Source organism: Chiloscyllium punctatum, chromosome 15 (assembly GCF_047496795.1).
Source record: "Chiloscyllium punctatum isolate Juve2018m chromosome 15, sChiPun1.3, whole genome shotgun sequence".
Lineage (NCBI taxonomy): Eukaryota > Metazoa > Chordata > Chondrichthyes > Orectolobiformes > Hemiscylliidae > Chiloscyllium > Chiloscyllium punctatum.
The window spans coordinates 97,197,122-97,213,781 of NC_092753.1; the positions used below are offsets into that span (position 1 = coordinate 97,197,122).

At 46.1% G+C, this 16,660-nt stretch overlaps 1 protein-coding gene across 8 annotated transcripts in view; it reads left to right on the forward strand.

Annotated features, from left to right (window-relative positions):
- robo2 (roundabout, axon guidance receptor, homolog 2 (Drosophila)) overlaps positions 1-16,660 on the forward strand; it is a 1,634,458-nt gene that overhangs the window by 1,376,736 nt on the left and 241,062 nt on the right. For all 8 annotated transcript variants that reach the window (XM_072585780.1, XM_072585785.1, XM_072585784.1 and 5 more), the window contains 3 exons: positions 8,048-8,205; positions 9,765-9,885; positions 14,612-14,750. In XM_072585780.1, the coding sequence (XP_072441881.1) occupies positions 8,048-8,205; positions 9,765-9,885; positions 14,612-14,750 (418 nt within the window). The remainder of the gene's footprint in view (positions 1-8,047; positions 8,206-9,764; positions 9,886-14,611; positions 14,751-16,660) is intronic.

Genomic DNA, 16,660 nt, shown 5'->3' on the forward strand with positions numbered 1-16,660 from the left:
ACTGCAAAGTTGTCCCTCTTAAATATTTAACCAATTGCCTTTTGAACATTACTTTAGAACCTGCCGTTATTTTTCTGCCCTCTCAGGCTGCGAGATCTAGAACACAACAAATCACGGTGCAAACGGATTTCCCTCTGCTTGTATTTGTAACCAGTCATGAGGTATGTGACAGGACTAACCAAGCAGAAACTGATCTGAGTGACAGAGGGTGCTCAAGCTCGTCTGTGCAGATTGAAGGTGATGAAGAGAAATAACGTTGATGTAGTGACTTGTTGTGATCTGGAATGCACAACCTGGGAGCGGATTCATGAGGAACTTTCAAGAGGGGGTGATTAGATGAATACTTGAAGTGCTAGATGTTGTAGGGTTGTGGGGAATTACTTAGGGATGGATTGTCTTTTGTGGAGGTTGGGCCCCCGTGATCTCTTTTCAGCACCATGTGACACTGGGAATCGATGACAGTAAGGTTGCCTCTCTTTGAAGTTGCTAACACACTGTGGATGACTTGCATTAGTCAAAGGCTTCCATTCAATGGGCTGGAGCTTGCATTATGTGGCTCCTGTGGTCACATATCAGCTGACTTATTTATTAGCTGCAGGAATGCTGAAAGATTATTTTTCTAAAATTATACGTTCGGAAACCTATCCGAGTTTCCATTAGGGGAGCAATTGCCAGTCAATTAATCATTGCCCAGCCACATTGATCGCAGCCAGTAACTAGTAGCAGGAGAACTTTCTCAGTCTAGTCTGGAAGAGTGTGGAAGGGAACTTAGACACCCATTAGGCAGTGTCTGCCTCACCTCTGGCCTCTGCGTTCCCTCTCTCCCTGTCCATCAAATACAGTCCACTCTCCAATTTTTCATCTCTGACGTAACGCTCTTGGCTTTGCTGATTGATCTGCCCAGGCTAATGGGCCTCTAGACCCTCAGCCTATCAGCACACTGGCCAGAAATTTCTCCCTCTTGATCTCCGAGTGGCTGCTGCCGGAGAGCAGTCTTCAACCTTAAAAAAAATGAAGTATCCTTTTCGCTCTGCTCGCTTGCAGCTCGGGTTCTTGTTTGGAGAGCAGCCCTTTGGCAGATTTCATTTGCACTAATTCACAGACATTAATTCTCTGTAATGTGCCTTTGATAATTAAGTTTAACAGCTTTTAAAATAAACACAAGACAGCAGCGTGGATGTGGAGAAGATTAAATTCATTTTGGCATGGTTTGTTTGGGTTGTTGACCCTCTGCCTTTACAACGGGAGACTTAAATAGACCTGTTTAAAATCACGAGGGGGTTTTTCACAGTGCAAGTAGGGAGAAAGTGTTTTCCCTGACAAGTAGGTCGTTAACAAGAGATTTAAAATAATTGGCGAAAGCCAATTAGGAGACATTTTTCCACGTACAAGGCTGTTAAAATGTGGATTGAATCACTGAGGGAAAGCAGACTTGATGGGGACACTCAAAAGACAACTGGAAATGGACTTGAAGTGGAATCAAGTACAGAGATGTGGCAATAAAGCTGTGGAGTGGGACCAAATTATAGAGTTCTTTCAGTAAGTCAACCCATGAATGATGGGCTGAATGGTCTGCTTCTGTGTTGTAAGATTCAGTGATCATAAGAATATGAGATTAACAAGAAAAGGTGATAAATGTTCCTTTGAAAGTACTGAATTTGCATATTGAAAAAAAGTACACATTTTGTCAAAGCTTTTCATCTTACATTTCACAAGAATTTGCAAGAACAGGGCAAACTAGGTGCCAGACATTCTCAGGGCAAGGCCTTGACTAATCCACATCAACCTGCCTGGTTTAAAATTTAAACAAAGCTTAGCAGTTAACTGTCAGTCATCAGCCAACCTCATGGCAGTATCACAACCAATCAGAGTCCACTTGCCAACCAATTACCACACTCTTCTCACACAGTATAAGATGTTCTTACCCTTTTACATTGCTATTCTTGTAAAGTAAGAGTACAACAGAAAAGCTTTGGCAAAATGAGTCTTTACTTCTTCAGCTTTTAAAGTTGTTCAACTGACAGTGATGAGTCATCCAATCAGGAAACAGACTATTCACATTTGATTGGCCAAGCGAAGGCAGGGTGCCATGGTGATGGAGCTGTCAGGTATCCAAGAGCAAAAGGACGATAGTGCGTCAGTTTGAGGCAGGAGTTCATGTGTCGAACAGTCAGGCAGTATTGTTGCAGGCTGGCAAAACCGGCTTTAAATTATCGAATGAGGGTTTAAAGCCAATGTGCAAACAACTTCAGAGTACTTCTCTTTTCCATTGCCATACTGCACTCTTAAGGATTATCAAGACAGGAAGAAACCAGGATCTGGGTTCAATCAGCATCCAGAGAGAGAACAAGATAACATTCAGAAAAGCAAGAAATTACATTAAAATCCCCGGAAGGCCAGAGTCAATCTGAGGGTAAATAGTGCCCCATGAAGTGTAAGGGAACACTTGTATATAAAATTACAGAAACAAGCGCCTGTATCCAAGCACATACCCTCACCCAATTACACAGGAATATACACAAATGCAGATCCATGCAGGTGAACACACACACCGACACAAAACCACATCGATTCTGACAGCACCTGCCCTGAAAGTGTTGAATAGAGATAGTGTAGAAGGAGCTTTGCTTTGTATTTAACCCCGTGCTATCCCTGATGTGGGAATATTTCATGGGAGACCCTGTAAAGGGAGCTTTACTCTGTATCTAAACCCGTGCTGTCCCTGTCCTCGGAATATTTGATGTGGACAGTGTAGACGGAGCTTTACTCTGTATCTAACCCTTGGGTGTAGCTATCCTGGAAGGTTTAGATGGGGACAGTGTAGAGGGAGCTTTACTCTGTATCTAACCCCATGCTGTCCCTGTATTGGAAGTGTTTGCAGGTCAGTGTAGAGAGAGCTTACACTATATCTAACTTCACAGTGGGCCTGACCTGAGTATTTGATTGGAACAATACAGAGGAAGTTTTGTATCTAACTCTGTGCTGTATCTGTTTGATGGGAACAGGGTAGAGGATGATGTGGTTTTGTGGTCAGACACTAGTATGATGTGGTCTGAGTGCTATCCTCTATGTTAGCTAACATGATTTACCCTCAAGGATTGGGTTCTTGGTGAGATGAATATCTCAAAGTATGTTAATGACATGAATGATTTGCTTTGTTATAATATGCATACTGAGATATGTTCTGGCTTCGGTTTTACTGTCATGTGTGCTCAATTATAGAAGTACAGCGATAAGTTTACAATGTCACCTCTAATGGTGCCATCTTCAGTCCAAAGTACCAAGGAACTAATCTTCGATTAAAAAAAACTGAATAAAGAGAAAAAAATAGTTGCATTACTTACAGTGATTCATAGTATAAGTTAGAAATAAGACATGGTTAGAAGAATAAACATTACAGTCAGATAAACAAATTACAGATAAACATTGCAGCGTAGTAGTTCAGCACACCTATGGTCTGACCAGCCTCACAAGCTGCTGATGTTACTGTGTATCTCGTATTCACAACTGACTGACTGAACAGACCACGATAAGTTCATCACACTGAGACAGTGACTTTATACCAGAACATCATGTAGTGGTATTATCTAACCATCTTAAAGGTGCAATGTATGCCTGGTCTGGACTTAATGCATTAACACAAAATAGGAAGGAGCAGTGACTTGGAGATAGTAAGGACTGCACATACTGTAGGCTGGATTCTGGATTAGTGGTGCTGGAAGAGCACAGCAGTTCAGGCAGCATCCGAGGAGCAGGAAAATCGACCATTCGTCTTCCCGATGAAGGGCTTTTGCCCGAAACGTCGATTTTACTGCTCCTCGGATGCTGCCTGAACTGCTGTGCTCTTCCAGCACCACTAATCCAGAATCTGGTTTCCAGCATCTGCAGTCATTGTTTTTTACCTACTGGAGGCTGGAGTCGATACTGAAGGCTAGAAAAGCACAGAAGGTCAGACAGCATCCAAGGAGCAGGAGAGTCGACGTTTCAGGCCGAAACTTTTAATCAGGACTGGGGAGGGGAGCCCAGAAGTATATAGAGGAAGGAGGGTGGGCATGGGGCTGGGTGAATGGTAGTTGAGATGGTGATAGATGGATGCAGGTAGGAGATTATTGTGACTGGACTTCTGCGTACCCAGAGGAGACCAAAGAGACACAGGGCGAATTTGCAAATTCCACACAGACAGTTACCCAGAGCTGGGATCAAGCATGTGTCCTTGGTGCTGTAAGGCAGCAGTGCTAACCACTGAGCCATGGTACCACCTTGTAGCTACTTGAACCTGACCCTGACTTTCAAACTTGGGAACGTGTCCATTCCTTTTGATCATGAACACAAAGCTGAATTGTAACATGGCTTATTGAGAATGACATTGTCTGAGTTGCAATAGTAGATGGAGGCTGACGTGTGTATGGAGTTTTGATTATACAGTTACAACAATTTCGACTGTGGTTGATCACGTTTAACCATTACTGCTGCACAATGAGCTGGATCGATGACATCACGTCTATGAAGAATAGGGACCATTGTAGGAAATTTGGCTTCAATGTGATTTCTGATTAAACCAAGCAAAACTATAACTTTATATTCACTGGCATAGTAATTTCTGTGGTATAAATAAAACTAATCACCAAATGTCTGCCTGCAAAATATGCTACAACACATTTGATATTCAAGGCACTGTTTAGTTGACTGACATGTAACCTGGCCCGTACATGTTTTAACAAGTGTTGTTTTGCATGTATTTAAAGCTCTCTTCAGCGACAGGAATGTTTAGAATCCTGTCAATTAATTCTCTAAATACAGTGTTGTGTGGAACAAAAACACAAATGTTGCAGAAAATCAGTAGGTTTGGCAGCAGTGTGGAGAGAGAAATTTTGCATTCAATATGGCTCTTCATTGTAACTTGTTGTTTTTAACTCAAATCTCCAGCACATTGCTTTTACTAAAGTGCATAGGAATGTTTACTCGGTATCTAACCCTGTGCTGTCCCTGTCCTGGGAGTGTTTGATGGAGACAGTGTAGAGGGAGCTTTACTCGGTATCTAACCCCATGCTGCCCCTGTCCTGGGAGTGTTTGATGGGGACAGTGTTGAGGCAGTTTACTCTGTATTTAACTCCATTCTGTTCCTGTCGTGGTAGTGTTTGATGAAGACAGATTCAAGCTGTCTTTACTCTGTATCTAACCATGTGCTGTCCCTGTCCTGGGAGTGTTTGATGGGGACAGTGTAGAGGAGGCTTTACTCTGTATCTAACCCTGTGCTGGCCCTGTCCTGGGAGTGTTTGATGGGGACAGTATAGAGGAGGCTTTACTCTGTATCTAACCTTGTACTATCCCTGTCCTGGGAGTGTTTGATGGGGACAGTGTAGAGAGAGCTTTACTCTGTATCTAACCCTGTGCTGGCCCTGACCTGGGAGTGTTTGATGGGGACAGTGTAGAGAGAGCTTTACTCTGTATCTAACCCTGTGCTATCCCTGTCCTGAGAGTGTTTGATGGGGACAGTGTAGAGGTAGCTTTACTCTGTATCTAACACCGTGCTGTCCCTGTCCTGAGAATGTTTGATGGGGACAGTGTAGAGGGAGCTTTACTCTGTATCCAGCCCCATGCTGTCCCTGTCCTGGGAGTGTTTGATGGGGACAGTGTAGAGGGTGTTTGCACTCTGTATCTAACTCCATCCTGGGCTTTAGAGAGGTGATCTAATTGAGGTATATACAAAGGGCAGTAAATGCTGACCATCGGCAATGCCCATGACCCACAAATGAAAAGAAACTGAAGTGGATGTCAAAGTAGTCATAGGCAGGATGTTTCACCTTAGGGGTAGCGAATGTAAAACTTAGATGAGAAGTTACTTCCCTTGAAGGGTTGTGAATTTGTGCAATTCATGACCTCAGACTGCGGTGGATGTTGGAACGCTGAATAAATTTAATGTTTTAAATTGTAATGGATTGAAATGTTATGGACAGTGGGCAGGAAGGTGGAGTTGTGGCTGAGATGAGATCAGCCATGATCATAATCAATGGCAGAGCAGGCTCGAAGGGCTGAATGGCCTCCTCCTGCTCCGAGTTCTGACTTTTCTTTTGTATGTAATCCTGTTCAGTAGCTGGGAGTGTTAAAACAGAGATGTTTGAAAATGTAAATTTGGAGATAAATAATTATTTAGTGATTGTATTAACACAGAAAATTCAGCTGTCAGTGTGAGCTCTCAGAAGGATAATATGATAATTTTCTGTATTTGGTATATTCTGAGATTTAGCTGTGATGCCACATTAGATCATCGGTGGATCAACAACTTATCGGTTCAGACTCATGGGGCCGAACAGCCTGTTCTTGTATCAAATTCATATGTTCCACAGCAAGTCTCTTTTTTTTACAGCAATATTAAAGTTCTGTAATACCTTGTGACCCTGCCTATATCTGAGACAGAGATACAACAAAGACCCGATATAGGGATAGCAACAAGGCAAGCCCATGCAATGGTTGGTTAGCTCAGTTGGCTGGGCAGTTGATTTCTGATGGAGCGTGTTGCCTGCAATATAGATTCAATTCCTGAATTGGCTGAGGCTGTTATGAAGGCATTGTTTTCTCATCCTTGCTGAGTGACAGAGAGCAGCCCTTATGATTCTTCATGACTGTGTCAACTTCACATTTTTAGTTCGGCTGAATCATCTGTTTAAGGGTCTATTCAGTGTGTCTTCAGAGTATTCAATGTGTCTGTCTCTGTAAGGTATAAGCCAATAATTTTCACTGACCTTATCTAAGACTCCCCTGCCATGAATGTTGCAACAGTGAGAGAGTGACGGAGACCTCAGAGATATTTCTCAGATAGCTGCTGACAGCATTTCCCTGGGACCTTCTCAAAACCTCCACCAGGATTATAGCAGAAGATCGGAAGCTGGAAAGTCCAGTCAGCTCTGTATTGTCTTCACCGCCTCTTGTTTTTGCGAGAGTTGGATGGTATTCTCTTGACCTTAGAAAATTAAATAATGATCAGTCTGATGTCTGTAAAGTGGGTGAAGAATTTGAATTCTTATCAGACAATTCTTGTCAGGTGGTTATGGAATTCAGAACGAGAAGATATGGCTTAAAGTGGGATAATGAAGGGTAAAGTCAGGATACATGTCTTCACACAAAGTAGAACTTGGGAATTCTTTCCCTCCATGAAGCTGTGGGGGCTGTTTGGAGGGTGAAGATAGGGGCTTCAGTTGAAAATGTCAAACTGATAGAGTTTTTCTGTCTGCATGAGAGGGTGGGCTGTTGGTTGCCATGTTATATCTTCTGCCCTTTCCTGATGAAGGGCTTTTGCCCGAAATGTCGATTTTCCTGCTTCTCGGATGCTGCCTGACCTGCTGTGCTTTTCCTGCACCACTCTGATCTAAACTCTGGTTTCCAGCATCTGCAGTCCTCACTTTTGCCTATGTTAAATCTTCTGTCAAGTGTTGAAATCTGTAACATAATTTCACCGACTCTGTTGGCTCTGTAGTCATTAATATACGGTGACTCAGTGGTGAGCACTGCTACCTCACAGCGCCATGCATCCGGGTTCAATTCCAGTCTTGGGTGACTGTCTGTGCGGAGATTGTATGTTCTCCCTGCGTCTGTGTGGGTTTCCTTCCACAATCCAACAATATGCATTTTAGATGAATTGGCCATGCTCAATTCCCCCATTGTATCCAGGGATGTGTAAGTTAGGGGAATGGGTTTGGATGGGTTACTCTCTGGAGGGTTGGGGTGGCCAATTTCCAAACTGTAGGGATTTTATGAATACCCTTTTCCCAACAGGAATTATCCATCTCTGTTTTGGGAGTTTTCATGTTTTGATTAGCACTTGTGTGAGTAAATGTTTCCTGATACAGGTTATTGAGCAAGGCCTCACAATGGGATTGAGACACAGCCCTGACGGGATCCAGTGGGATGCTGGGAACATGGTGAGGGGCTGAGTGGCCTCCTCCGCTTACTCGATCAAATACCCGATGTGCTCGGTTGTGCACATTCTGTTGTGGTGGTCCCCACTGAGTTTGTGCTGCTGCTTTAATCTTCTCAATCTCCATTGCAGTGCTCCGGGATGACTTCCGACTGAATCCCACAGATGTGGTTGTTGCTGCGGGTGAGCCAGCCATCATGGAATGCCAACCGCCCCGTGGGCACCCAGAGCCAACCATCTTCTGGAAGAAGGACAAGATCCCCGTTAATGACCAGGACGAGAGGATAACGGTGTGTACCTCAGAGCAGGCGTTCTGTGTTCGCTCTCTCTCGGGAAATCGATCAGATCTGGCGTGCTGACACTTGATGGAGCTGGGAGGGTATAGCGTTCCTCACATTTGGGGTAGTACTCTCTCATGCTGCATTGCAGCAAGAGGGTCTTTGTGAAATGGTTTTGGGCAGTTTACACTCAGCTCTGGCTAGCAAACGCTCAGTGAACAAGCCAGTCCTCCACTCTAGCTCAATAGACAGCATGACTCAGGGAGGTGGCAGAATGGTTGGTCAGGCAACTGTACAGATCAATCACATCAAGGTACAAGTATATCCTTCTGAGTTTGGGTCTGAAACACACTGTCAGAACAAGGTGAGGGAGCTTGACTCTGTATCTGACCCTTTCTCGTACTTGTCCGGGGAGTGTTTGATGGGGGACAGTGTAGAGAGAACTTTACTGTGTATCTAACCCTGTGCTGTCCCTGTCCGGGGAGTTTTTGATGGGGCCAGTGTAAAGGAAACTTCACTGTGTATCTAACCCCGTGCTGTCCCTGTCCTGGGAGTGTTTGATGGGGGACAGTGTAGAGGTGGCTTTACTCTGTATCTAACCCTGTGCTGTCCCTGTCTTGGGAGTGTTGATGGGGACAGTGTAGAGGGAGCTTTACTCTGTATCTAACCCCGTGCTGTCCCTGTCCTGGGAGTGTTTGATGGGGACAGTGTAGAGGGAGCTTTACTCTGTATCTAACCCTGTGCTGTCCCTGTCCTGGGAGTGTTTGATGGGGGACAGTGTAGAGCCAGCTTTACTCTGTATCTAACTCGTGCTGTCCCTGTCCTGGGAGTGTTTGATGGGGACAGTGTAGAGGGAGCTTTACTCTGTATCTAACCCCGTGCTGTCCCTGTCCTGGGAGTGTTTGATGGGGACAGTGTAGAGGGAGCTTTACTCTGTATCTAACCCTGTGCTGTCCCTGTCCTGGGAGTGTTTGATGTTGATTTGTGAAGAATGTTAGGACCTCCAATCTTCAGTTTGTTAAACAAAATAACTTCATTGTGCATTGTTTCATATTATTCTCAGTTTCTGTTGATTGGTCCAATTCCTTCCAGCAGCTCACTTGTTCCTGCCCGATATGCTGCATGTTTTCCTCTTGTCAAGTATTTATCTGATTTGTTTAGAAAGTTGCGATATAATCTGTTACCATTGTCCTTTATGACAGTACAACAGAGATCACAAACCTCAGTGTCAAATAGGCAGATTCTCAGATCCCGAAGCTTCTTTCATCAGATCTTTAAACCTGTTTCCACTGTTTACTGATCTTCCTGACGGCAAAATTAATTCCTGCTTGCTTATTTTAACCAACGTTTTCTAAGCATCTCGATTGAATCTTGTCTCCCCTATCACATCGCCAACTTCACTCTCTCCACATGACTGAGGGCCTCTTCCTTATTGCTGTTCTGGTCAAGGTGTGTGATCAAGGGGGGGCCGTCGGAATAAACAAGGAGTCAAAAGGGCAAGGAGTCTCAAATCGTGACCCACGAGAAGTGCCAGCCCCCATTTATTTGTTGTATTCCCTTTTGTCACTTAGGTGCGTGGAGGCAAATTGATGATTTCGAACACTAAGAGAAGTGATGCTGGCATGTACGTCTGTGTGGGGACTAATATGGTGGGCGAGAGGGACAGTGATCCTGCTGAACTGACTGTCTTTGGTAAGTCCTCCTCTCGAAAAAAATTCAAAAGCTTTACTTCAAACTACAGTTTCATCCTTTGTTGAAATGGGAGACCACTCCAGGTTTTCGTCTTCCAAAGAGATATCATTTGTATGATGGGCAGAATGGCCTTCTCCCATACAGCCTCACTCCATGCTATGCTACTGAGGAGAGAGACGTGTTAGAGTCATAGAGATATAAATCACAGAAACAGACCCTTCGGTCCAACTTGTCCATGCTGACCAGATATCCCAACCCAATCTAGTCCCACCCGCCAGCACCCATCCCATATCCCTCCAAAACCTTTCCTATTCATACACCCATCCAGATGCCTTTTAAATGCTGTCATTGTACCAGCCTCCATCACTTCCTCTGGCAGCTCATTCCATACACGCACCTCTGTGTGAAAACGTTGCTCCTTAGATCCCTTTTATATCTTTCCCCTCTCACCCTAAACCCATGCCCTCTAGTTCTGGACTCCTAACTTTGAGCCAGTTCTGTATCCAAATGGCTAGTTTTCCCTGTATTCCGTGAGATCTAACCTTGCTAGCCAGTCTCCCATGGGGAACCTTGTCGAACGCCTTACTGAAGTTATGGCACCATCTTAGGTACAAGGTTCCTAGGTACAGATTCTTTAGTACGAGTTCTGAGGAAAAAATTAGAATAGAAAAGAAATAAAAAGTCCCACATTAAAGATTGTAGGAATACGTTTAAAAACAGTGAAACAAAAAGTTGAGAATACCCTCCTTCCAACCGCGTCCATACCAGGTCTTGAATCACCATGAGGCTGGAAGTCCATGGTTGAGGCCCCTTCTGGTCGAAAGCCCACCACAGGCTGGGAGATCACCACGGGCCGGGAGATCACCATGGGCCGGGAGATAACCATGGGCCGGGAGATAACCACAGGCCGTGAGATAACCACAGGCCGTGAGATAACCACGGGCCGGGAGATCACCATGGGCCGGGAGATCACCACGGGCCGGGAGATCACCATGGGCTGGGAGATCACCACTGGCCGGGAGATAACCACGGGCCGTGAGATAACCACAGGCCGTGAGATAACCACAGGCCGTGAGATAACCACGGGCCGGGAGATCACCATGGGCCGTGAGATCACCACGGGCCGGGAGATCACCATGGGCTGGGAGATCACCACTGGCCGGGAGATAACCACGGGCTGGGAGATCACCACTGGCCGGGAGATAACCACAGGCCGGGAGATAACCACGGGCCGTGAGATAACCACGGGCCGTGAGATAACCACAGGCCGGGAGATCACCATGGGCTGGGAGATCACCACTGGCCGGGAGATAACCACGGGCCGTGAGATAACCACAGGTCGTGAGATCACCATGGGCTGGGAGATCACCACTGGCCAGGAGATAACCACGGGCTGGGAGATAACCACAGGCCGGGAGATAACCACAGGCCGGGAGATAACCACGGGCCGGGAGATAACCACAGGCCGTGAGATAACCACAGGCCGGGAGATCACCACGGGCCGGGAGATCACCACGGGCCGGGAGATAACCACAGGCTGGGAGATCACCACGGTCTGGGAGATTATCACAGTGTACTGAAAGACCATCATGGGCCATTGAGAAATCATCACGCTGGGTTGGGGGATCACTGCAGACCACTGAGAGATCGCCAGCGCTGTACCAAGAGGAAGCCACACCAGGTCCGTGCTGAGGCTGGGAATCTCAGTCCGCGCTGAGGCTGGGGGAATCCGGGTCAGTCCTGAGGCTGGGAATCTGGGTCTGTGCTGAAGCTGGGAACCTGAGTCTGGGAATCCAGGTCCGGGCTGAGGCTGGGAATCCAGGTCTGTACTGAAGTTGGGAGTCCGGATCAATGCTGAGGCTGGGAACCTGGGTCCGCGCTGAAGCTGGGAATCCTGGTCCGTGCTGATGCTGGGAATCTGGATCTGGGCTGAGGCTGGGAATCCGGGTCCATGGTGAGGCTGGGAATCTGGGTCAGCACTGAGGCTGGAAATCCGGGCCCGGGCTGAGGCTGGGAATCCGAGTCCACACTGAGGCTGGGAATCCGGGCCTACACTGAGGCTAGGATTCTGAGACCGCACTGAGGCTTGGAATCTGGGTCTGCACTGAGGCTGGGAATCCGAAACCGCACTGAGGCTGGGAATCCGAGTCTGGGCTAAGGTTGGGAATCTGTGTCCATGCAGAGGCTGGGAATCCGGGTCAGTACTGAATCTGAGAATCTGGGTCCAGGCTGAGGCTGGGAATTTGGTTCCGTGCTGAGGCTGGGAATCTGCTTCCATGCTGAGGCTGGGAATCTGGGTGCGGGCTGAGGCTGAGAATCTGGGTCTGTGCTGAGGCTGGGAATCCGAGACTGGACTGAGGCCGGGAATCCGAGTCTGGGCTAAGGTTGGGAATCTGTGTCCAGGCTGAGGCTGGGAATCTGGGTCCGGGCTGAGGCTGGGAATCTGGGTCCGGGCTGAGGCTGGGAATCTGGGTCTGTGCTGAGGCTGAGAATCTGGTTCCATGCTGAGGCTGGGAATCTGGGTCCAGGCTGAGGCTGGGAGCTCAGGAAAACGCTGAGAAGGAAGAAGTGAGAAGAATCATCAAAGGGTATGGAGAGAAAGTGGGAACAGGTGACTGAATTGGATGACCATCCAGGATCATATTGAATGGTGGAACATTCCTATTCCTGCTTCTATTTTCTATGTTGACAAGATGTTTCCAATTGGGTGTGGGTTTAGGGAACAAAGCTAAACCGCATAGCCACAGATTGTGATGAATAAATCCAACTGAGAGTTCAGGAGGAACACCTGCACCCAGGGAGTGGTGAGAATGTGGAGAGTGATTGAGGGGAATGATACAGAACCATTTATTGAGACACACGGGGGAATAAGATTTTGCAGGAGCTTAAGGGATGAGCTGAAGAGGAGAGATGATAGTATAAATTACTTGGGTTGAATGGCCTGTTTTGGTACTTCACAGAGTGCATATTTGCCTGATGGATGTTGTGTGAGGCCATAGACCAGCACGGTTGAGATATCTCCAAGAGTGAAGAGCTTTTCTGAGGAATAATTGTTTAGGCAAGATGATAAATAGTATGAAAAACTATATGCAGAGATGTAGCCAGCATTTTCAGGGAAGCTGGAGGGGGACATTTTGACAAATCTGCCTGTGCGAATTTGCAAAATGAGGACTTTTATGGGGGATACAAATGATGGATACAAGGCCTATCCAGTACTGAGCTTCATGGGCCAGAGCTGGTGCCAAGTTAACTCATCTGAACCATGTGATGCCTCTTCCAGTCAAATAGCTCACAAGCCTTGCTGCCTGTACTCTGACACAAAGGTGGGGGTGGTGGGGGTGGGGGGTGGGAAATAGGAGGATTTGTGCACTCGATGAACTTGAAGAACAAAAAGCGTGGTTGGGGGAAGCTAGATTGAAGAGCCTGGGACTCCTCGTCGAAGATAAAGCGAAGACAGAACGGTGATTAGATGAGGTGAGATGTGAGGGATACACAAGGACGAATCCAAGGTTGCACAAGTATAAAATTGCAGCGAGTGAATTGGATCAGGAAGTCAGAAGGAACTTTTCTTTCGCACAAAGAATTTTCAGAATGTGGAGTGCGTTACCACCAGGGGCCTATTCTGATGATTGGTATGGATACGCTCAAAGGGAAAATAAACACTGACAGGTGGAGGAAAGGAAGTGAATGGAAGGAGGGGGCTGATGGAATGAAATGGAGTCAGCTGGGTGGAACATAATCCTGGGCATGTCCCACTTGGGCTGAGTGGCCTGTTTTGGTGTTGTAAGTAATGAAGTGGGAGTCTTTTTTCTCTGGGTGTCCCCTCTGGCAATTTAAAGTTACACACTTTCAAACTGGATGTCTCAGTTTGCTTGAAACAGTCAGAATCTCCCGTTGTTGCTGTCAATTGGAGTGCTGTGAGCAGATCTGGGCAACTCACTTCAGGAAGGATAGACTGGCCATGGCGGGAATAGGTTTACAAGAATAATACCTGGACTTCAGGGGCTGTGCTATGAAGAGTGGTTATACAAATTTAGAATTTAGAAGGTTAAGGGTGATCTGGTTGTAGTTTGAAAGATATTAACAGGAAAAGACAGACATTTTAAAGATAAACTATTTCCACTGGTTGGGGTCTGAGAATTAGGGCCAGATCATTCAGGAGAGACGCACAGAGGGTGGTAGAGGTTTGGAAATCTTTTTACAAATGACAGTGGATGCTAGATCAGTTGTTAGTTTAAAATCTGAGATACGTAATTTTTTCTTAAAGCGTGGGGATATGGGCCAAAGGCTGGTCTATGGAATTAAGCCACAGATCAGCCAGTTAAATGGTGGACAGTCTGGATGGGCCGAATGGCCTTCTCCTATTCCATATTCCTGTGATTGTGACTAAGATGGGAAGCAAGGTAAAATTGTGACTTCAGTAGCTCAGGGTTGAAGGTCACAAATTGCTAATAGATGCAAAAGTGGGTGTGAGAGTAATGTGTTTTATCTGAGTGCAAAAGTGGATTCCCCTTGTGGGAGATTAAACCGTGTAACCAAACGGTGCAGGTGATTCGAATCATGTTAATCTCTTCATAAAAGAAGTTAATTATCAGGGGCATTCTCTGTGACTGCAAGGCAGTCATGTAGCAAATTACTGGTAGTTGACTCACCTCCAATTCCACTCTTGATTCACAACTGACTCGTATGTTTTTGTCTTTGTGTTTTTCACGTTGCTGTTACCTAGAACGCCCAATCTTCATCAGAAGACCCATAAACCAGGTGGTGTTGGAGAACGATTCCGTCGAGTTCCGTTGCCAGGTTCAAGGGGACCCACAGCCCACGGTGCGCTGGAGAAAGGACGACACTGATGTTGCCAGGGGCAGGTTTGTGGATTTAACTGAGGGGAATCTCTTACTTCCCCAACGATTCAAAATGATTGTTGCTGAGGGCTCACTGAGCATTCTGTTCCCTGAGGCTGCAATCAATCTGCATTCATGAACAATCACAGTGTCCTAAAAGCAAATTAAGAAATCTTCCCAAATCATCATAATCACAAAATCGAACAACTCTCTGCTCCGGGCATGCCTGGGACAGTGTCGAGGGACCTTTACTCTCTATCTGACCCTGTGCTGTCCATGTCCTGGGAGTGTTTGATGGGGACAGTGTAGAGGGTCCTTCACTCCACATGTGGTGTATCTGTCCTGGGAGTGTTTGGTGAGGACAGTATAGGATGAGCTTTAGTTCATATGTAACACTGTGCTATATCTGTCCTGCAAGTGCTTGATGTCGAGAGAGCTCACTCTGTATCTAACCACATGCTGTCCCTGTCCTGGGAGTGTTTGATGGTCACAGTGTAGCGAGACCTTTACTTTGTCTGTAAACCCCATGCTGTACCCATTCTGGAGTATTTATTGGGGATAGTGTAGAGAGAGCTTTACTCAATATCTGACCCTCTGCTTTACTTGCTCTGCAAGGGTTTGATTTGGGACAATGCAGAGAGAGCTTTAGATGATTTACAGTGGAAACAGGCCCTTCGGCCCAACAAGTTCACACCAACCCTCCAAAGAGCAACCCACCGAGACCCATCCCCCTACATTTACCCCTTCACCTAACACCAGGGGCAATTTTAGCATGGCCAATTCACCTAACCTGCACATCTTTGGACTGTGGGAGGAAACCGGAGCACCCAGGGGAAACCCACGCAGACACTGGGAGAATGTGCAAACTCCACACAGTCAGTCGCCTGAGGCAGGAAATGAACCTGGGTCTCTGGCGCTGTGAGACAGCAGTGCGAACCACTGTGCCACTGTGCTGCCCACGTGGTATCTAACCCTGTGCTGTCCCTGTCCTGGGAGTGCTTGATGGGGACAGTGTAGAGAGAGCTTTACTCTGTGTTGAACCACATGCTGTAACTGTCCTGGGAGTGTAGAGGGAGCTTTATTTTTGTTCTAACAGAATATAGGAAGCTTTACTTTCAGTTTAAAAGCACCGATGGAGCTTCAGTCTGTATCATATCTGGGCTGTTCCCCACTAATATGGACGATGTAGACAGATTATTATTTTCAGTTTAAAAGAGGAGAGAGCGCTTTACTCTGATTCTAACCCCATGCTCGAGTGGTTGATAATACCAACATCCCAAATCTTGATAAGGAAAACATTCTTGAGGAAAAGAACATCTGAGATTGAAGGGAAAGATGATCCTTTGAATTTGAAAGAAATTTGTAACTTTGAAGGGAATGTCAGTTCTCACACGCTGCTGGTTGGTTCTGCTAAAACAGGATGATAGATTGCAGATAATCCTGTAGCTCAGGAAAGGTAACAGGGCCATGTGCCAGTAACCAGCATGATCTACAACAAGTGAATCAGGAATGTAGCAAAATTTCTGATAATGTGGCACTGTTTAGATTCCAGGTGGATGCTGTCAGCTTTGCAATGGCAGACATCTGTGATGGTAAAAGTATGGGCGTCTGAAGTTCACTGAGGTTTAACATCCTGCGATTTTAATTGCCAGATTAACTGAGTGGAAGGTCTCTGTGTTAAAGTCTGTGGTTTTCGCAACACCTGCTTCTCTGCTTTGCTGTTAACCATTTTAAGATTAGGCTGGGTTTTTCTCATCCCTTCCTTTTCAGTGATAGTGCTGGAATGCTGTTCTACATCTTTTGTCCAACCTCTACAAATATATCTAACATGGCATATACAGGGGTGTGAGCTGGTCAGTTATATGCTGTGTGTGTGTGTGTGTGTGTGTGTGTGTGTGTGTGTATATCACATTTAGACATGTTGAGTCACTCAA